At 43.6% G+C, this 22,569-nt stretch overlaps 1 protein-coding gene across 2 annotated transcripts; it reads right to left on the bottom strand.

The window, feature by feature from the left end:
- Positions 1-1,664: 1,664 nt before the first annotated feature.
- On the bottom strand, positions 1,665-19,580 carry LOC116871696 (glutathione S-transferase A4-like). 2 transcript variants are annotated; one of them, XM_032864529.1, is made up of 7 exons: positions 19,530-19,580; positions 11,708-11,814; positions 10,535-10,586; positions 7,718-7,850; positions 5,695-5,836; positions 4,203-4,334; positions 1,665-1,953 (listed from the first exon to the last, which is right to left on the bottom strand). In XM_032864529.1, the coding sequence occupies exons 2-7, from the start codon at positions 11,792-11,794 to the stop codon at positions 1,831-1,833; spliced, it is 669 nt and encodes a 222-aa protein (XP_032720420.1). In that variant the 5' UTR covers positions 11,795-11,814; positions 19,530-19,580; the 3' UTR covers positions 1,665-1,830. The 2 variants fall into 2 exon arrangements, with proteins under 2 accessions (XP_032720420.1, XP_032720419.1); XM_032864528.1 differs by lacking the exon at positions 19,530-19,580 and adding an exon at positions 12,081-12,408.
- Between the last annotated feature and the right edge of the window lie 2,989 nt (positions 19,581-22,569).

The following is a 22,569-nucleotide window of genomic DNA, read 5'->3' as shown; positions in this document are numbered from 1 at the left end:
TCAGAATGTTAAAAACAGAACTACCCTATAGTCCAGTTATTCCACTACTGGGTACTTCCCCAAAGAAAGTGAAAACACTAATCAAAAAGATATATGCACCCCTATGTTTATCACAGCATTAGTTATAATAGCTAAGATGTGGAACAACCCAAGTGTCCATCAATAGATGAATGGATAAAGAAGATGTGATATATATACACACTGGAATATTACTCAGCCATAAAAAAGAATGCAATCTTGCCGTTTGCAACAAAAGTGGAGTTAGAGAGTATAATGCTAAGTGAAATAAGTCCGTCAGAGAAAGACAAATGTTATGATTTCACTCATATGCAGAGTTTAAGAAACAAAATAAAGGAACAAAGAAAAAAAGAGAAACAAAGGAAAACCCCAGACTCTTAAATACAGAGAACAAACTAGTGGTTGCCAGAGGGGAGGTAGGTGGGGCAAAATAGATAAAGGGGCTTGGGTATCCTTGCATGATGAGCACTGAGTAATATTCAGAATTGCCAAATCATTATATCCTACACCTGAAACTAATATAACACTATGTTAATTATATTTCAAAAATAAATAAATGAGAAATAGCATGTCAAGGAAACAAAAATCCCCAAAGAAGAGGAAAGAAAATTAATATATATCAATATTTATCAAATGTATAACTAGGCTTCAAGCATTGTCCCAAATATATATGACATACAATATATAATATATAATTATATTAAATATAATTATATATAACTTAATATTCAGAAGTACCACATTAGGGGCGCCTGGGTGGCTCAGTGGGTTAAAGCCTCTGCCTTTGGCTCAGGTCATGATCCTGGGGTCCTGGGATCGAGCCCCACATCGGGCTCTCTGCTCCACAGGGAGCCTGCTTCTCTCTCTCTGCCTGCCTCTCTGCCTACTTGTGATCTCTGTCTGCCAAATAAATAAATAAATATCTTAAAAAAAAAAAGTACCACATAATAGAAATATTAAACTGTTACGATTTTAGACAGTTGAAATATCCAGAAACAGTCAAGAATGCTAGTCAAGGGGTGGCTCAGTCATTAAGTGGCTGCCTCTGTCTTGGGTCATGGTCCCAGGGTCCTGGGATCAAGCCCCACATCGGGCTCCCTGCTCAGCTGGAAGCCTGCTTCTTCCTCTACCATTCCCTCTGCTTGTGTTTCCTCTCTTGCTATCTCTTTCTCTGTCAAATAAATAAATAAAAATCTTAAAAAAAAAAAGAATGCTAGTCAATAAATTCAATAAACTCCTCCTAGATACCACATTTCTCTGGTCTAGAAGCCTATATTCTTTACGGCTTCTTAAGAGAGAAGAGACTTTTTTTTTTTTTTCAATTTTAATTTTTAATTTTTGAAAAAATTTTAAAGATTTACCCATTTGAGAGAGAGAGAGAGAGCGCGCGCACAAGCCTGTGTGGAGCCCCATGGGGGAGAAGGGTGGATCCCACAACCCTGAGATTAGGACGTGACCAAAAACCAAGAGTCAGATGCTCAACCAACTGAGCCACCCAGGCATGGAAGAGAAGAGACTTCTTAAAAGAGACTTTGCCTAAGAGATACCTTAAAAGAAAGTTCAACTTTTCCAAGCCCTTTGTTTACATTAATAATAAAAATAATTTTATAACATTTTACAATTTAAAAAAAAGTCACACATCAGAATGGTTTTGTATTGCATTTAATTGGTGTTTGTTCTTTCATGGCTGTATGGTTTTGTTCTTTTCAGACACTTTACTCCTAGATTCTACAATTAGCTTCACTGGGCAGCGCGTACTGACGCTGTGACCGGACGGATCGTTGCTGTTGACCAAGGTAAGACCTGCTGCCATTAGAAGTGCAGGACACTTCTGACCACTTCCACGTAGTGGCTATCTGGGGGTGGCTTCCTCTGACTCCCAGGTTGCAGGAACTTCTTAATTGTAGGGATGTTGCTGATTCTTGTTTTAAATGCCTGAGGTGAGAACCAGTAAAGTCAGAGCCTTAATAGCAGTCATAACCTTAAACAGAACTTTGTCATGGGAGGAGGGTGTCTAGACTGTCAGCTTTCAGAGCCCAGTCTGTTGAATCTGACCTAATCCCTCAACACCTGGTTGCCTGGTGTTCCCGGGAAAGGTAATACAATGGCTAGTGTGTTTAGTGTGAATTAAATTATCTTCTTAAGGGCACCTGGGTGGCTCAGTTGGTTAAGCGACTGCCTTCAGTTCAGTTCATGATCCCAGAGTCCTGGGATCAAGTTCCGCATCAGGCTCCCTGCTCCATGGGGACTCTGCTTCTCCCTCTGACCTTCTCCCCTCTCATGCGCTCTCTCACTCTCTCTCAAATAAATATAAGTAAATAAATAAATAAAATAAACTATCTTCTTAAAAACTCACTGTCACAAGTAGATGGCACAAATTAAAAACTCTAAAACAGTAATATTCTTTGACCTATCGATTCCTGTTCTAGGAATTTATTATAAAGGTGAGCAAAGAAATCATGTTAAGAATGTTAGCAGAGTGGGGTGCTTGGGTGGCACAGTCATAAGTATCTGCCTTCGGCTCAGGTCATGATCCCAGGGTCCTTGGATCAAGCCCTGCATTGGGCTCCCTGCTAAGTGGGAAGTCTACTTCTCCATCTCCCACTCCCCCCTGCTTATACTCCCTCTCTCTCAATCTGTGTCAAATCAATAAACAAAATCTTTTTTAAAAACGTTAGCAGAGTGAAAAATTGAAAATAGTCTATCTTTCCAAGAAAAGAAAACTGGTCATATAAACTATGGTAAGTCCCCACAAGGTATATAAGCTGGTAATTTAAAATGATACTGTATATAAAAAGAAAGAGGAAGGTCCCTATATTGACAGAAAAAGAACTCTAGAATGCATGGTTTACTTTAAAGAAAGAAAGAAAAAATAAAAAAGCCCAGGGCAGAACAAAATATATTTGCTACTTTGTGTAAGAGAAAGCTAGGGGTGGGGGTGAGAGAAAAATAGATATTCATATTATGTATCTGCATAAATAGGAACATTGGGAAGGTATACAGGAAACTAATAAAAATGATTATGGGGCAGGAAGGTGAGAGTGTAGTGGTGGGAATGAGTTTTCTCAATTTATGCCCTTTTTATATAGTTCTGATTATTCAAAAAGATGGGACTGTATTGTCTCATGAAAATAAAATAAAATGATATTGTAGAAGAATATTTGCTGGGGCACCTGCGTGGCTCAGTGGGTTAAAGCCTCTGCCGGCGGCTCAGGTCATGATCCCAGGGTCCTGGGATTGAGCCCCACATCGGGCTCTCTGCTCTGCAGGAGCCTGCTTCCTCCTCTCTCTCTCTGCCTGCCTCTCTGTCTACTTGTGATCTCAGTCTGTCAAATAAATAAATAAAATCTTTAAAAAAAAAAAAAAGAATATTTGCTGACATGTCAAAATATTCATGATAATTTTTTAAATGTTAAAAGTGGGTCACAAAACAATATTTAGTATGATCTTATTTTGGGGAAAAAATGTAAAATAAGAGAGCAAAGAGTCTAATCCAGTAGTAGCATTTGGCTAGTTAGGTCCCGTCTTTTTTTGTTTCATATAAATGCCTAGTGTAAAGACCTGAAATTCCATTTCTTTGGTAGTAAGAAAAAAAAAAATACTATTCTTAAACCAAAAAACCTATGGTCCTCTCTTAGATAAAAGGTTTCTAAGAAACTGGAACAGAGGCTGGCTCAGGTCTGGCAGTGGCAGGATTGAGAGAGGGAGGTCTAAGGATGGGTGACGCAGCAGAGACAGGCAGCGACACCCAGGCAGAACCTCTGACCAATGGAGGGACATGGTGGGGTGTCCTCAACATTGGGGGTACTAAAGGGAGGCAGAGTTGTCCGGTGGGTGCTGGGGAGGGAAACAACGAAGGAAGACTTGTCAGCCTTGCTTCATCAGGAAAAAATGTTTAAGGCACAAAAAAAAAAAAAGAAAGAAAGAAAGAAAGCACTCAATGTTTATGCTAGAAGCCAACATAACCTATCTCTCTCCCATCATAAGGGTTTATTTCCTAATGATCCTATAGGGCGAGCAGGAGAAAATTGCCGAGATGAATAAAATAATGACTTTTAACAAGTCTTCTTTTGAAATTGACCTGGAGATGCATTTCTTTTTTTCTTTTTTTTGAGATGCATTTCATTTTAGCCTTCGTTTCTATTCACTATTTCCTGGGCTTCGTGTGCAAGTGAATACCCTACCTTTAGCAGAGGGAATTCAGAAAGTACAGAAGCATCGAGTTCTTCCACCATTAAAATCGTTTCTAGCAGTTGTATGTCTGCCCAACTGAATTTGTTGCCAACGAGAAAATCCTCTCCATGGCCTTTCAAAATCTAAGGAAAGAGAAATAACAAAGAATATCAAATAAAAGTAAAGACTGTTTTGCCTGGCTACGCACTCATAAAAGCAGGGAATCTTCTGTACAGATCAAATTTACTAAAGAATCTTTTTCTTGATAATCTCCAAGACTGCTTGGAAAGGATCAGATGAAAGCAAGTCTTAAACACTCATAAACATTGCTGTAAATTGGCACAGTCTTGTTGGGAATCTGTCAGTGATTATCAAGACATTTGGGGTAGTGAAGGGCATGAAGGGAGCTCTCTCTTATAAGCCTACAGATGATTAAGTAAAACTATACCCACCAGTATAGGGAGACACAAAAGTCATGATTAGTTAGAATCAGGCTGCTACACCACAGTAGAAAATAGTATCAGAAAGCCCATTTAACATTTCAACTCAAAGAATGATACTAATTTTTCAAATGGAAGGCGTTTCAACAACACTGTACATTGCTCCTGAATAAAGAGGAACTGGATCGTCCAGGACTTTGAAGCACCGGCAGAACTCTTCATTATAGACTAATCAGTAGTAAATCATTCTTTCCCAAGACTAAGACAGAGGAGAAATCCCACAGACTTCTTCTGTCTGGCAAGCCTTTATTGATGGAGCCCTCTGCTAACAAGTCTTTCTTACCATGTCCCATGCTGTCCTTTAAGTTTGGAACCTCACCAGTTGTATTTCGAGAACATTCGTAGTTAGGATTCACTCCAAAATGACTTCGGCAAAGTTGTAAATTTAAAAGATCTTGCCTTTTGCTTGAGGCATGATCAGCCTCCAGTATTAAAGGTAAAGAAACATCAGACACGGTGAATTTAAGGTGGTGATGCCCTAGGCTGCTGATGGCTTATTTAAAAAAAAAAAATCGGAACAGAAATGCTGTGTCCTTTCACTGCATCTGATTTATTCCCATTGTCTTGTCAGAGGTTCCACATAATTACGTCCTTTTGTTTTGCAACCCTTTATTAAAGTTTTGGTCCGAGTGCAGTAAAGCACCATCATAGCTTGTCCTTTCAGATCTTCGCCGCTGAACTATTCTTCTCAGCAACAGGAAATAAGCCCTGCATCCCTACACGCCGGGAAGCGGCAGTGGGAACTTGCTGCGCCCTAAACCTCTCAGTCCCCATCCTTCTCTGGAATGGGGGGGCGGTGGGGTACTGGAGGCCGCTCGAGGACGTCAGCCCCGCCCCCTGTTCCCCGCCCTCCCCTCGCCACCCCCACCCCCACCCCACACCCGCATGATCTGCGCGCGCAGCCGTCGCCGACAGGAATCCAGTCTCTCGCGAGAGCACCTAGGAGTCTGTCCCCGCTGGGCTGGGTCCTCGCCCGGACACAAGCCGGGTCCCTGCCCCCTACCTTCTCGAAGACGGGGAAGTAACGAGTTTTCGCTCTCTTCACGACTAAAGCAAGACTCTCCTCTTTTTCCGCGGGGGGTTTGAACGCAGCCACCGCGATCATTAGCATGAGGTCCAGGGTGCCGTCCGTGTACATGTTGATCCTGACAAAACAGCGCGTGACTGGTGTTCGCACTGGGAACCTTTTGAGGATGGGGGTTTGCTACTTCGCCTCTGCGATGGCAGAAATGGATATAGGGGCAAATGACTTGTCGCACCCGTTCCCTTAAGAGTCCGTGCTCAGGAATGATTTCTGGAACCAGAGCCCTCCAAGGGACCCGAGGATACGAGGGTCTCTGGAAATGTTTACTGCATGAAGGGATGTGTGGAAAAAATTAACACGTGCCTCCAAGCTGAAGTCTGCCGTAAATAGATAAATACGTTATTATGGTTTTTAAAAACCCAACCGGATGAAGTTTACCAGAAGTCCGAGATTATTAGTACCAGAACCTTTTCACTTCTTTAGGGAAAATGTATAATTTAGCAGGTCTTCCCCTGACCTGGCAACTGAGAAAGAAAAGTTTGCTTTCCCACTCAGGTCGGACAGACACCTGGATTTCATTCTCTAAAATTTTTCTTTCACTGACAAACACAGAAAAGGTTAAAAACAACAACAATAATAACCAAGAATGGTAGATACATTACCATGGATTATTGGCCTATTGGCGGAGTTAAACTGAGCAAGTTATCTCTACAACCAGTGTGCAAACATTAAGGGTTGTGTGTCTGTGTATCCCTCCTATATGCTAACTGCCCAACAAATTTGGTTCAGTGGTCATCTTTGTCTTTTGCTTTATAACATATATAAAAAGCATAATTTACTTTATTGTCCTATCTGAATTACAAATAATTTTTTCTACAGGTTAGATTGTTACCTAGCCGGTCACTTTAATTGTAACAAAAAACAAACAAACAAACAAAAAACCACATGCATCAAAACGATGAGAAACAGATTGCTTTTGTATATTAGTACTTGTTTACAGTGTTATAAAAGGATTCTTTTCACACACTGTTTGTAATTGCTTCTCTTGCCATGTATTTTTGGGATTGCAAGTTAGGATGACTGTTTTCTGGGATGATCTCATTCATGACTTGCTTTGACTAACGGAATGCGGTGGAATTGAGCAGTTCTGAATTTAAGAGGCCTTGTGTGCTTTCAGTCTCTCTCCTAGAACCTTCCCTAGCTGCCCCAAGAACAAGCTACATGTGGGAGGATGAGAGACATATGGCCCACTTACCCCTGGGTTGATACTCAGCACTCCAAACCAGAGCCTCCTGGCTGACTACTGGTTGACCACAGGTCACACGACTGAGTCCAGCCAAGAGGAATCAAGTCTGGCCCAGATATGCCAACACCCACAAGATAGAGTAATAAATGCATGCTGATTTAAGTCACTGAGTTTCAAGGTGATCTGCTATACAGCATTATTTGTAGTAATAGATGACTGATACAATGCTCAATGTTTGTTTGCCCTGTCAGTCATTTCCACCTTCATGCTGAAGAGTTTACCAGATCATTTTATAAGGACGTATTTTGTTAGGAGTGGGGAGAGAATATGAGAATGTTGAATGCACACCACCATGAGTAGTAAAAGGGAAACGCTGGAGTACTTATTCAGTTATGCACAAGACATTTGGGTATAGCAAGAGCATCTCCCTGTTGTTTCCTTGCCGCCTTCCCCCAGGCTAGGCTGAAAGGCAACACCATAACTGGGTCTCAGCTGGTGTAGGACTACAGAGCTTAGATAAGAATCAAGTACAAGGGTGCCCGGGTGGCTTAGTGGGTTAAAGCCTCTGCCGGCGGCTCAGGTCATGATCTCAGGGTCCTGGGATCTAGTGCCTGCATCTGGCTCTCTGCTCAGCAGGGAGTATGCTTCCTCCTCTCTCTCTGCCTGCCTCTCTGCCTACTTGTGATCTCTCTCTGTCAAATAAATAAATAAAATCTTAAAAAAGAAAATCAAGTACAGCTGTGAATGCTATGCTACCTGACTGTCTCCTTCAGGTCTTTTCCATACAAGTCGTACTTGGCGGCAAGGTAGCTGAGGATGGCTCTGGTCTGTGTGAGCACCATTCCATCAATTTCAACCATAGGCACTTGGCCGAAAAGCAGGCGTCCATCTGTGGATTGAGCAAAGCGAGGTTAGGAAACTCTCCTTCCATGGTTCTGGTAAGCCTGCAGGAGGGTCTCTTTAATTTTGTTGAATGATTTGGTTTTCATCCAAAGTGGTGAGATAAAGACCCCAGTTGTTGAGGAAATGCCTACCATTTGCTTTATGGAAAATCTGAGATTTGCTTCACGGTTTCATGCATTTTTGTCTGTTGGTTAATCATGATTGTTTAAGACGCTGTACATTTACTATGACTGTTATAGTGTAAGTGCTTCTGGGTGTATGAGAATCATCTCACTGTGGTGGGTTGTTAAAAATACCCCACTCCCCAGATATTCTGATCCAGGAGTGGAGGATGGGAGCCCGAATTCCTTGGAAAGCACAGCAGGTATTACTCCAGGCCTATGTGGCAGCAGGATGGATGCAACAGCAAGAACCCAGGCAGACCAGGTCCAAATGCCAGCTTTAGCCCTCCCCAGCCATGCAACTTTAAGTGAATGACCTATCTGAGCTTGAGTTTCCTTTGTTCTAAAATGGTAATCGTATCTATTTAGCAGGATTTTTGAAAGGATGAAACGAGATAAATAAAACAATACTGTCAATAATTAGTGTTCAGTGAAGTTAAATTTTCTTCTTTGTGAGTGACCGCCTATATAAGTAATGCATGTAAAGATGCACTATAAATAGTGCTCTTTTCATAGGGTCTTGCAGAAATAAATGGCCTTTAAATTTCCTTTGCCACCCCTATGTTGCTGAGAATAAGGAACTTTGTATCCAGAATAGGAACCAGACTTCATTAGTGCATTGGCAAAGGCCAGTATTAATTTCCCCAACTTCCAATATTGTTTCCACTTGACTTAATGAGAGCCAGTAGAGGAACTTTCCAGAGAGCCAGTGTCTCTGTCTTCCCTGAGCCTATTTTCTGATCTGCCCATTGTAGAGTTTCCTTGAGCAAGAATAAGACCATGCCTGTGACCGTGCTTTGGAAATATTAATACTATTAATAATGCAGAGATTGTAAAATCTCCATTTCCTAAAGGCAGTTCTACATTTGTCCAACATTGAATGAGCATCTAAACTGGCTCTGTGCTACGGCTTGTTAGTGAGGCAGAAGTCCATTAGATATGACCCATGCTTCTCAGAACTGATGATCTTCTTCAGAAGCTTTTTTAAAACTCTCATATCCAGAGTATAGGAAAGGATCTTCGAGACCATTTAGCTCACTCATGTAATAGACTATGGCACTATGAAGGCCAAGGGGGAAAACATGACTTGCTCGAACTCACAACAGAAGTGGGCCACCTGAGCTTCAGCCAACAGTCCCTCTCTGTCTCCTCTTCACTAATAATAATGCCCAGGAGAGTGTCTCAAGCGCCTGAGCAGCATCGCAGACTCAGGGAGGGATGGAGGATTTCATAGGCTGTTAGGGAAGAGTTCTTGCCAGAATCATCATGGAAGAGTTTCTGGAGATGCATTTCATTTACTTATTCAATACATATGTACTTAATCCCTACTACATACCAGGGACTGGCCTCATTTGGGGTGGAGTAGGGCAGAAACAAAGAGAATGGGGAGCTTCAGGGATAGTCCAGACAATAAAGTTCCTGGGCAAGAATTGGGTAAGGGGCTAGCCAGCCTTCCCCATTTAGTGAGATCTACTGGTATGCTATATCTGTGACCACAGAGATTATCTTTATTTTATGGTAAGGAGATAAGATGCAGAGAAGTTAAAGGTCTTCTGCAAAGTCATACAGTTTGTAAATGGCAGGTCTGCTTATTACTAGTTGAATGTTTCTCAAAAAAAATAATATGTGTCAATTTCATGACTGTTTATCAGCAATGGTGAAGACATCCATGTTTCCTTAGGTAAGGAAAGTAACATTGTGGCTGTTAGATGGTTAAGAAGCACTATGAAAGTCAGAATGCTGGGGTGGCTCAGTGGGTTAAAGCCTATGCCTTTGGCTCAGGTCATGATCTCAGGGTCCTGGGATCAAGTCCCACATTGGGCTCTCTGCTCAGTGGGGAGCCTGCTTCCCCCTCACTCTCTCTCTGACTGCCTCTCTGTCTACTTGTGATATCTATCCAATAAATAAATAAAATCTTAAAAAAAAGTAAGTACTATGAAAGTATTAGTATTTTCTCTTGGTGTGGGAAACTTTTCTAGGGAATTGTAAGGATGAAGGAGGACTTCTTCCAAATTTAACCAAATTTTGGTCTTTTCGATAATCTTAATTCTACTATTATGACGTGATAAGATGGTGTCTGATAATCTGTTGAAACCACTAAGAAAGAACGGATGTGAGCCATGAGAACTAGAGAATATCTTAGCTCAAATTTCCCTTCCCTTTTGCTCTCTCCCTTCCAATCCACTGGATCATTATTTAAGAATTCTTAAAGCATTCTTTAGTGGGGTGGGGAGTATTGAACAAATTAGCTGAGTCAAACCCATGCTACCATCTCTAATTGAGGTCCAGGTCAGAGTCTACTTCATAAGCTTTTATGACAGCTAACTACACAATGCAGATGATAAATTTAGCCCTGTGACAGGGGCACAGTGAGCACTCGTTCAGTGCGAGCAGTCCTTTTTCTATAGTTGTCACTCCAGAGTTTTCTGTGTTCTGTATTGAAAGAATATTTCCAGAAGCAAATGTTTACTTTTTCCAGTAAGAAAACATTGATTAAGTCTAGGCTCACCTTTCAGCAACTTCTCATATTGTTCTGTTGTTTCAATAAATTCTTCTTCAAACTAGATAAAGGATAGAAACTTGGTTATAACTTTAATGTCCTGGGGTGGTGGGGGGGAGAGAGAGATGTTCACAGTATAAAGTACCCAATGACTTTCAGAATGAAAATTTTAAAAGGAACCACAAAGTTGTCAATTTCCACACAGCTGAAAATTCCACCAGTGTGTGTGTAGATTACTTTATATGGGCATGGGACTGGCACCCCTTTTGGGACTTTGCCTACTTATAGGATCTCCTCAGTCCCATTCATATTTTCCCTTTTCTTCACCTTAGCTCTTTTTTCTCTCCAAATTATTGCCTTTTTCATCAACTTCCCTCAATGATTTCCCTTTTTCCATTCCTTGCTTTCTTTTATTTTCTCTCTTGTGTGTCATTCTCCCTCTCAGGTCAAATTAAATTTCTCTTTGAGCCTCATACATTCAATGAAAAGGGGTCTGAAGATTATTACTCAGGTGGGTTATCATTATTTATTGATGGAATCCCTAAAACTCCTGTGGGAAAGAGTGATTTTTTTGGTCCCCTAAACTTTGAGATGGGGGTAGGATAAGGTGAACAAAACAAAGAAGGTCATGTATGGGTCCTTGTCTTAAAGAATGGCATTCAAATTGGGAGAAAGAAGTTCACACCTGTCTGAAACCAAATAATTCCAAAGAATTTGTGAAAATCTATGGAAAAGTCAATGGTTAAGGAATTTGGAATTAAGGAAAGATCCCAGTGGGGCAGACCTTTCCGAGAAGGGCTCAAGAAGAAACCAGACTGCATTTGGGCCTCAGGTTCCAGTAGGCAGCCAGGGGTGGAGTAAGACTGAGGTGTCAGGCCAGAGCCAGAAGAACCACAGGAAATCAGTCAGTTCCTGTAAAGACTCCTCTCTCTCCTCTGTCTTATGAATCACTATGACCTCTTGGGCCTCTATCAAGCTTCCAGAACATCTCCCTAGGCTTCTACCCCCGCCATCCTTGCTTAAACAGAAGACTGTGATCCCTCTCTCACCTCTTACAAAGAAAGGTAGGTGGAAAGGGAAAGAGTGGATCTATCTTGATGGCACCATCCTAAATTTTGAAGGGGGAAGAGGACCACTCCAGTCCACCCAAATTACCCTTTCTTTTCCCAGTTAGGAACCAACCTCCACTCCAGCTGCAGCCAACAGCCAGCGGATCGACTCCATCCTGCCCCTGCCACGGAAGTAGAAGAGCTTGGGTTTGGTTGCCATGACTCTGGGCTTGGGGTTTTCTGAAGGGCAAAACAAGAAAAATAAGAAAAGCAAGAGAAAAATGATCACGGAAGCAGGATGGTTGTTACCTCTGGTGAGGAGAACAAGGGGTATGATTTGGGAGGGGCATGGGGAGGAGTCTGGAGTGCTATTAATATTCTGTTTCTTAAACAAAATTAACAACCAGTCTTTATAACTAGTCTTTAAACTGTACATAAAATACACTCTCCTGTATGTATGCTCTATCTCACAATTTAAGAAAAAAGAAAGCACAAACGATACATACCACGGTATCGAGGTATTCCATAGATTTGAGAGTCTCTGGTGTTTTGAGATAGGATCCAGGAGTTATTATGATGGTTTTGTGAATGACCTTGCAAAAAGAAAATCTTATCTAACAGTGTCAGGGAGCTGGGCTGCTTAGGACTGAAATGTTCTGTGGGAGTTGGACATGCTTTTGTCTCTGTTGCAAGACTTTTCTGAGTGTTGGGGGAGACAAAGACAAAGGCTGGCCTAGTCAGGACCAGGATTCTAGTCGACCCAGGCACCAGGGAGCCAGGCAGACTTAGGCCCAGTTCAGTACCTCTGTCTGCCTGCATGTCCTCGTCTGCAACTGGGAAGGATGGCACTAGGTGACCCACAACCTTTTAAAGAAGAGGATAGGGCTAATGGGAGCACGTCTGATCTGCACCTTCCGCCTAGCTGTGGCAAGGGCAACCAGTGGTCATGATGTTAGTGACCCCTGCCTGTCTCACAGGATTACTGAACATGCTTTGAGAATACCAAAAGCTCTATACCAACTTAGAGGACTACTGGGTCTCCCTTTCTCACATTTGCCACTCTGGCCCCATAGGCAACAATGCATGCTTCAAGGAAATGGCAAGAAAGCCAAGCTTCTGGCACAGGTGGTGCATGGGGTGGTGTGGCTGGGAGGGTGCACCCTTGGGATGACGCATGGCTCTTGGAGAGACTGACCTTAGCTCTCTAACGCAGCACTCACTGTGGTCCTTTGCCTACTAAGTGCCAAACTGCCAAGTATCCTGTCCTAGTTGGGATTCTGCTTGAGGATGCTGCCTGTGCTAATAAAATTCACCAAAAAATTAGAAATCAGCTTGGTAGGGGCACCTGGACGGCTCAGTTGTTAAGCATCTGCCTTCGGCTCAGGTCATGATCCCCGGGGTCCTTTGATCGAGTCCCGCATAGCGCTCCCTAATCAGCAGGAAGCCTACTTCTCCTTCTCCCACTCCCCCTGCTGTGTTCCCTCTCTCGCTGTGTCTCTGTCAAATAAATAAATAAAATCTTAAATTTTTTTTTTTTTAATCAGCTCAGTAGCTCGGCTGATAATGAAAACTTTGACTGTAAAATATCCACAATCATGACAGCAAAGGCACTCGGGTTCACAAAATCTTAAAAGTATCTTGAAGCAATGCTACCCACAACCACCCTATTTTCTTATATGCTGCATTTACAGTTTAACTTTTAGAAAAGTTGAATTCCTTTCCTCCTTTGTTTTTTGTTTTTGGTTTTGGTTTTTTTTTTTTTTTTTTTTAATATGGAACACGTCACAAACATGTGCGTCATCTTTGCCTGGAGCTGTGGTCATCTCTGTGTTTTTCCAGTTGTAGTGTATGTGCTATCAGAGCCACGCTAATTCCTTTCTTGCGGTGGTCTTGTCATGCTCTGGGCACTGCTTCTGTTGGGTTGCTGTCAGGAGTCCTTCCTTTTAAGTTGCCTCTTTAGCTACTGAGTGTTGAAAGTTACAGAAAGACCCACTACTTTCTTGTCTTGGGAGACACAATGATTAAAAAGGCACCCAAAGGGGCACCTGGGTGGCTCAGTGGTTTAAAGCCTCTGCCTTCGGCTCAGGTCATGATCCCAGGGTCCTGGAATCGAGCCCTGCACCGGCTCTCTGCTAGGCAGGGAGCCTGCTTCCCTTCCTCTCTAGCTTTGTCTCCCTCTCTGACTACTTGTGATCTCTCTCTCTCTGTCAAATAAATAAATTTAAAAAATCTTAAAAAAAAAAAAGGCACCCAAATTCCCCATTTAGAGAAATATGTTTGAGTGTAGTAACACACTGCTAACACACGTTAGAATGAACCTTACAACAAAATCAATGTGGGAAAATATGATGAGAGGGAGAAGAGAAATGGTGGCTTCATGTTAAACTCTCCCTGGTGAAAAAACTCTTGAATTCTCTGGTCACCTCCAGGGTCCTAAGTAGGATGGTTAAGGAGCCACTGTAAGCAAGACAAACACACAAACAACTACAAACATCCAACAGCAGCAAACTCTGAGTGATTGGCAAATGATTCAAACCCTCCCTCTGAGAACCCCTTCCAGGTCTCGTCCATCCTGCTGCCTTCAGACAAAAATAAAGTGATAGTGGTGAAGTTAAGTATTGCTACCCGTCTAGAGGAGCTCCTTCTCTCCACTCTCTGCTTAGCACACAGCGCTCCAACCAGCCTGACTCCTCTCCACCTGCTGAGAGATGGGGATGAGGCTGTGAATCTGGCCAGGGCTGGTCTCAGGTTAATTCCTGTCGTTCTGTGTTCCTGAAACCTTCCAACAGTCCAAATTCTGTTCGAAATAAATCTTGTGGTGGAAGAATGTGGGACATATGAACACCTGCAAACACCTTTTTTATAGAAATTCTATCCTGCTCCCCCAGTTAGCCAGAGCTGAACATTATCCTTTGGTTTAGACCATGAATTCAGAAAAGGTCTTATCTGGTAGCCTCCAGAATGTTGTTTCTAGGCAATGAACGGTCACTTAAAATGCAGGCCGAATGGTCTTTCTTCTGACTCTTCTCTTAGTCATTTGAAACCTACGGAGATTAAAATCCTAGCCCCAGATTGCCCACAAGAGACAGTTAACCTAATATGACTACTGAGTGTCCTAACGTGGAGGCTCCAGACATCGTTTTTGTTCCAGAGACCCAGTGAAATCTCTCAGATGAGAGGCAGCAAAATGTAGTCCGAAAATGATCAAGAGAGGGCAAGCTTCTTGCTGGCATGGCAGGAGCAACACTCAAGAGATGTGAGCCCTTCGAGGTGCTGGAATGAAACAGCGGGAGCTGGCAACATCAGGTAGATGGGAGGCTAAGTACCAGGAGTGGAAGGTGGTGTGTTCCTTTGGGAGGGACGTTTTCACTGGGTAAGAAGGGAAAGCTGTGCTCCTTTGGGTCTATAACCAACAATGTGGATTAATAGCCACTCTGGGTTCACTGAGAGAATGAACACTGAGAAAGCTGAGGGCTCGGATGTGGATCTAGTCCCATTTATTCACAGCCCCTCTACCAGGCACGATACCCAACTATGTCCAGTCCTTAAATGGAAATGGTGAGTGTGTGTTACTAACCCCATCTTTCAAAGGCAGGGGGGCTCTGGGCTTTATAGAGTCATGAGTCCTCACTAATGTTGTGCAACCTTTTCCCACCTCTGTGAACCTCAGTCTCCTAATCCTGAGAATGGGTATGGTGGTTGCACTACTGACATCAGTGGGCTATTGTGAGGGCTGAGGACTAAATAAAGTAATGGACAAAACACATACCACAATGAAAATATTCATTCCTTTCATGAGAAATAAAGGGAACAAAGGAGAGTGTTTTCTGGATTTCACCCAAAATGCAGACACTCTGCGAACATAGCCGCTGAAAGATCCAGAACCCGAGGTGTTGAGCTCACCATAAACAAGTCTGGTTTTTGTGCAGCTAATATTGACCAACAGGTATGTCCTGAATTAAACCTAGTTCACCAGCTAGGCTTCCTGCCAAGGGCTTATTGCATTGGAAATTGAAAGCCATCTCTTGGGGCTTGCAAACATCCCCCAAATGCAGCTTCACCTGAGATGAGCCCTGGGATGCCTGCCCCATCCCCAACCCAGAGCTCCGGAGGCCCGTGTCTAAGGCAGCAACGGTGTCATAGCATACTTTGGATGGTCAGAGTGTGGGCTTTGGTTTTTAAAAAAACATGCCCAAAATCTTTCAGAAAATGTGGGGATGCCTGGGTGGCTCAGTCAGTGAAGCAATCCGATCTTGGTTTTGGCTCAGGTCATAATCTCAGGGTCGTGAGATCAGGCCCCCCGTTTGGGCTCCATGCTCAGCGTGGAGTCTACCTGAGGATTCTCTCCCTCTTCCCCCCAAAATAAATAAATAACATTTTTTTTAAAAAGAAGAAAGAAAAGAAAATGTGGAAGAACTCGTATCTGAGTTTGCCCTGGGTACCAATAAAAGCAAAGACCTAAGCTGAAATTTGAGCTCCATTTCTCCCTTGGGCAAGTTCCTTAAACTCTCTGAGCTTCAGTTTCCTCATTTGTGCAGTAAGACTAATTGTTCCTAATTCATGTGGGTCATTACGAGGTGGAAATAAGGTCATGTGTGCAAACCGCTAAGCACCGTAAGGACTCAAATAATGATACACACACACACACAGACACACACACACACACACACAGGCATGCAAACATATGCACACACACATCCATGTCTCCTGATGGCAGCAACATTCACGTGAGAGAAAAGCAGTGAAATTTGCTTCTGAAAGGAAGGGAAGTCATTCTCTAGGACTGTGATTTCGGACCAGCAGCATTGGCTTCACCAAGAGGCTGACAGTGAAGTTAGAATTGCAGAGTCTAAGTCCCTGGGGCAGAGTGACTGAATCAGAGCCTACATTTTTCTCAAGAGCCCTGGACAACTGACTTGTATATTAAAATGAAGTTTGAGGGGTACCTGGGTGGCTCAGTGGTGACAACGGACTTGTATATTAAAATGAAGTTTGAGGGGCACCTGGGTGGCTCACCTGCCTTCAGCTCAGGTCATGATCCCAGGGTCCTGGGATTGAGCTGGGAGCCTGCTTTCCCCTCTCTCGCTGTGCCTGCCTCTCTGCCTGCTTGTGATCTCTCTGTCAAACAAATAAATAAAATCTTTAAAAATAATAATAATAAAATGAAGTTTGAGAAGCCAGGTCTGGAGTGAAAACCCAACAAAATTGCATCAGGGGCTCGGTGTGTGGCCATGGGTCATTCTTCTTAGGGACAGTTGTGCAGGTATAAATTGCAGAAAAGGATGCCTGAAAAATAGGGTGAGCAAATGGTGAAGTGTTGGAGTTGTGTGTAGCTAAGAAGAAGAAGGGCAGAAGAAATTGGGGTGATTATGAGTGAATTTCCCATGTGATATCATTTTTGTTGACCTCCTTTGAGGAGATGTGAGTGAGGCCTTCTTCAAACCCCAAGTTGAACCGAGTAACAGGTGTGTAGCTTCTTTCCTGGAGCAGATCTGGAAGAAATGTCAGGTGCCTGAACTATAAACATGGAAGTGGGTTCAGAATCTGGTAACCTCCTTCATTTCTTCCAGTTTTAACAGTCTTTCTGATCTTATGTCTCTTCCCTTGTCTTTATTCTTTGCCCTATGCGCCTAACTGCAGAACAAACACATTGGGAAAGCAGCCAGTCTTTTGGGGGCGAAACTCTATTGCCATTCTGGAAAGCTGGGGTGAAATGGCACACATTTTTATCAACTATTTGAACAGTCAGGCAAAAGGTAGGATTTTATTGAATTTTCTGGATGACGAACATTTTAAGGGGTTCATTTAAGAGGCTTCCAGTTTTAGCAGATGCTCTGGGCCAGAATATAAGATGTCAATTCTAAATCTATTATTAATAGAAATAGCTATAACATTTACTTTGGCTTCTCCAGTGGATCAGAATGGGCTATCTTCATTACAACCAGCAGATCAAAATGTGTTACTTAGCCAAACAACAACAACAACAACTAAAAACAAAACAAAAAAAAAACCAATAAAACAAAAAACCAAAAACACACCTCTCCCAGATAGCCCTGTATTCCCCACAGAACTTAAACTTGCTAGACTGGAGGAGCGCCTGGGTGGCTCAGTGGGTTAAGCCTCTGCCTTCGGCTCAGGTCATGATCTCAGAGACCTGGGATCGAGCCCCGCATCGGGCTCTCTGCTCAGCAGGGAGCCTGCTTCCTCCTCTCTCTCTGCCTGCCTCTCTGCCTGCTTGTGATCTCTCTGTCAAATAAATAAATAAAATCTTAAAAAAAAAAAAAACTTGCTAGACTGGAGATATGTAGCATCAATTTAGCCCTAAGTACGTAATGTTTCAGACAAAGAATATGTTCAAGTTCGGAAAATAGCAATATTAACAGCATAACCGAGACTTTCAGTAGAGTTTCAAAGTATGGCTAAATAGAGCCTTCAAGTTACAGTCCATTTATAATGGCCTGGAATTATTTCTATTTTCCTAACATGACCTATTAGCAAAATCAGACATGTTATCAAAAGATAAGCCTCCTACATGGAACTAGCTCTTCCGAAAACCAGCTTAAGCACTTACCTGGCCTTTTTTTTTTTTTTTTTTAAAATTTAGTCTTGACACAGAGAGAGAAAGAAAGAGATTGAGCACAAGCTGGAGGAGTAGCAGGCAGAGCGAGAGGGAGAAGCAGGCTCCCTGCTGAGTAAGGAGCCTGAATGGGGCTTGATCCCAGGACGCTGGGATCATGACCTGAGTCGAAGGCAGTTGCTTAACCCACTGAGCCACCCAGGTGCCCCACCTGGCATTTTTAATACACAAATAGCCGAAGGAAATTTCTGGGTGGGGTGAGGTTTGAGTCACTTCTGTCACAGGACGATTAGGGTGGTAGCTCTAGACCAGTGTTGCTGGCATGCGAAGTAATTTCTCCAAAAAGCCCAATATTTGAATTTCAGAAACTATATTTCCTTTCCATTAGGGTCTAAAGGATTGAGTCACATTTCCAAAACTGACGAGAGGTCGACTTCTACACCCAGCCTTATAAACTGAAATGAAAAATGGACCTGAGCTACAAAAGAGACATTCACCTGCCCAGGTGATTGAGGCTGCTGGGAGAATAAGCACAGTGGATCACCGCCTGCCGCAACGCTGTTTAATGATTAGGACAAGTCCTAGGAAAATTGTTTCAGGGCTTGACGAGAGGCCCCTCTGCTTTTCAACTTAGCACAGACCCCCAGGGATGCAGGACCTCAGAGGAAGGCCCCCGCGTCACGTTATTTGGATTATATCCTCCTAGCTTATGCAGACACCTAGAGAAGGAGATTTGGCCTGTGAGGCACTGCCTGTGTTCGCTTCAACTTATACAGAAATATCAGATTTGGGGGCGCCTAGGTGGCTCAGTCGGTTAAGTATCTGCCTTCAGCTCAGGTCATGATCCCAGGGTCCTGAGATTAAGCCCTGCATTGGGCTCCCTGCTCAGCGGAGAGCCTGCTTCTCCCTCTTCCTCTGCCCTTTTGCCCTGCTCTTTTTCTCTCTTTCTCAAATAAATAAATTCTTTTAAAAAAATATGAGATTTGCCTGAGGAAGAAAAAAAATGTAATGGCTCAAAAGCTTCAATTCTGTTAAGTGGGTTATTTCCATCCATCAACCGAAACACCACTTGACTCTTACATATTTTTAAAATTCCACTTCACGTGTGGTACGGGGGTCTCGTGGCATTTTAATGTCATACACAGGCAATGAAAGTCTTTAAAAGGCCTTATCTAAATATACATTTGCCATCTCATTTTCATGTACCCATCTACTCTACATAAAAATATGTTCCTGTTGATATAAGCACGTTTAAAATAATAGGCATTAAATTAGCCATGAAGTTAGAACAATTGCTGACTGTAAGCTGCAAAACCGGCCACAGAATATAACTATCTAGCCACAGCCGAGAAGAGTGTGTAAGAAATTCACCACTAACCTTCTCTCTTCCCGGCTCTCCTCTCAGGGTGCCTCTGGGAGATCAAGAGAGGGTTTATAACTCTTTCCCATTAAATGCCCCACCCACGCAAGGGATTAGCCAATGGAGCACTCCAGTTTGTACACACCTCTGGGGTTTCACTTTACACTTGTTATTTGTGGATCTGAGAGCATACCAAGTTGCCCAAGTAAGAAGAAGGACTTCACTGGCTTCCTGAACCAATATTTACTGAGGACCACTCTGTCCTAGGCACTATTTTAGGCCTCTGGTCTAAAATGGTGGGCGTGACAGCCCCGATTCCTGCCCCCACAGTGCTCACATTCTAGTTGGGGAAGACAGGCAGCATCAATATATGAACAAATCGATGTCGTGTGCTAAAAATAACAGTAGTGACAGACGATGATAGCTGATGGATGTGACATCTGTAACAGAAACGTTACAAGGAGCCGGAAGGAGGAATCGGGAAGACTCTGTTGTAAGATACCTGCACTACCCATCAGGTATCTTTTTTATTTTTTTTTAAGATTTTATTTATTTATTTGATAGAGATCACAAGTAGGCAGAGAGGCAGGCAGAGAGAGAGGGAAGCAGGCTCCCCGCTGAGCAGAGAGCCCCATGCAGGGCTTGATCCCAGGATCCTGAGATCATGACCTGAGCTGAAGACAGAGGCTTAGCCCACTGAGCCACCCAGGCACCCTCCCCTGCCATCAGGTATCTTATTTGGAAGTGGTCCTGCAAACTTTCTGAGCAGCTGGTAGCGGGTCTCAGATTAGTGCTGCCCCTCCCCCTCTCTTTAGACACCACAGCCCCTTGACGTGCTGTTCCACACTTTTACTGCTTGATCTACCTATTGGGACTCGAGTCGGTGAGCCTCCTGGTTCCTCTGCTTGGGTTCAGCCCTGAACCCTCTCGCACACTGTCGTTTTTAAGGATCAACGATTTCTCGTGCCTGACCACTTACTCTATGACCAGAGGCTGGTGGCTCAGGAAAATGGGGGTGGGTGCCGTGGGCTGAGACTAAAGGGCAGGGGTCTGGACCAAAAGGGGACGGGGTTAAGACTGGGGTGGCAGTCTTAAGACTCAGGTGGCAACCTGAGGCAAGATGGAGGAGGAGGGAGACTTGTTTTTAGTATGGGAAGGGCCCAGCACCATTTAAGGTCATGTACCTGTGGGCAGGAAAGACAGGGGCACGCGTCTTCACGTGACAGCATGGCCTGAGGTGTTTATTGCCTCTAATTTTCTCAATGCAAAAACCAACATTCATTCCTCTCTGGTTGTTTCCTCAGAGACAGCCTTGAGCGCACTCTGGTGTTTAAGAGCAGTACAACCCAATGATTACAAAAAGGCTTCGAGTCCACGTATTGCCAGGCAATGGCACTCCCTCGTAAAATCACACCAAAATCATAGTATAAAATAGTGCAAAATTGCTGCCATCCCACACAACTCCATTATACAGGCCCCTGGGTGTTATCAAGTCAATGTCTGCTTCCCATGCATAAATTAATCAATGCATAAGTATAAAGTGTTTCTCTTCCTTAAAGAGGTTAGAAGGAGCAGTCCAAAAGGCCACCCTCATTCTTAATACCAGCTCCAAGCTGAAGGGTGCCCAAACACCAGCCTGAGGTTCCACAGTCCATTAGAACTCACAGACCACACTGAAAGCTGTTCTACTCACAGCTATGGTTTACTACAGGGGGAGGACACAGGTGAAAATCGGCCAAGGGGAGAGATGCCCAGGGCAGAATCCAGGAGAGTTCCACATGTGGAGCTTCCAGATGTCCTGTCTCCATGGAGTTGTGGACAGCACTGACATCATGGCAACCATGTGTGACAATGGGGGTACTGTCAACCAGGGAAGCCCACTGGAGCCTTGAGTCAGGACTTCTGGGGGGATACTCCGTCACGTGGGCATAACTGATGGCCCATCTAGCTGATTGGACTCCAGCCCCTCCAGAGAGGAGCTGACACCACATGACCCAAAGACCCTACCCTACGCTGCTTTGTTGGTGCAGCTCAAAGCCCTCGTCCTAAATCACAGGTTATTATCCGGCTGACTCAAAGCCTCAAGGCAAAAGGGGGTTCCCATCGGGCAGGACAGTCCAAGGGCTTAGAGATCAGCTCCCAGAAGTGAAGGCCAGACCTGTCTTTGGACAGGGTAATCCCATACTATGCATGCCCCCATTTTCTTCTTATTGGCTTGGGCTCTCAGGAGCAGTAGCCTGGGCCATCACTGCTCCTCAGGGTTGCCTGGCACTGCACCTGCCCTCAGTCATGGCTTGTCCCACAATTTTAAGTACCATGGTGATGACAGAAGCCCCCAATGTGAACGTGGGAACACAAACAACCACCTGGATGCCTGCCCTTTCTTTTTCTCGAATAAAATGCTGAGATACTTGCATTGATGGTGACAGGCATCAATGAGCACTTCATGACTGGTGTTGGCTTTTCACCTCTGGCCAAAAATCCCTCCTGCAGGGAGGAATGAATGTGCCCTCTCTGAGACTCTCATCAAACACTGGCTTCTCCTCGGCTTTTTTATTTTCCTGAAATACCAGAGATGCGAAAAGCAGCAATTCTTCCTTTTCCAAAATTATTCCGGCTGGGTACACATCTCTCTCACCTACTGTGTGCTGAACTGTTCTAGAGCAGGGGCTCTGTTCTAGGGTTCTGCCTCCTGGCACCCTGCTTGGTACATAGGAAGTGCTCAATTTATATTTAAGACCTAAATCAATACATGTTCAAAGCAATATTAAGAAACTGTACTTTTAGTTCTGAAATGCAAAAAATTAGCAGCCTATAAATAGCCATTTAGGTAGTAAGAAGATATGAGTAATATATATACAGGGGCGCCTGGGTGCCTCAGTTGTTAAGCAGCTGCCTTCGGCTCAGGTTATGATCCCAGGGTCCTGGCACTGAGCCCCACATTGGGCTCCCCGCTCAGTGGGAAGCCTGCTTCTCCCTCTCCTGCTTCCCCTGCTTGTATTCTCTCTCTCCCTGTCTCTCTCTCTCTCTGCCAAATAAATAAATAAAAATCTTTTTA

This window comes from Lontra canadensis, unplaced genomic scaffold, assembly GCF_010015895.1.
Source record: "Lontra canadensis isolate GAN:19392208 unplaced genomic scaffold, GSC_riverotter_1.0 scaffold27, whole genome shotgun sequence".
Classification (NCBI taxonomy): Eukaryota; Metazoa; Chordata; class Mammalia; order Carnivora; family Mustelidae; genus Lontra; species Lontra canadensis.
Note: the sequence above shows the minus strand (reverse complement) of the source record. Positions and strands in the feature narration are given on the sequence as shown.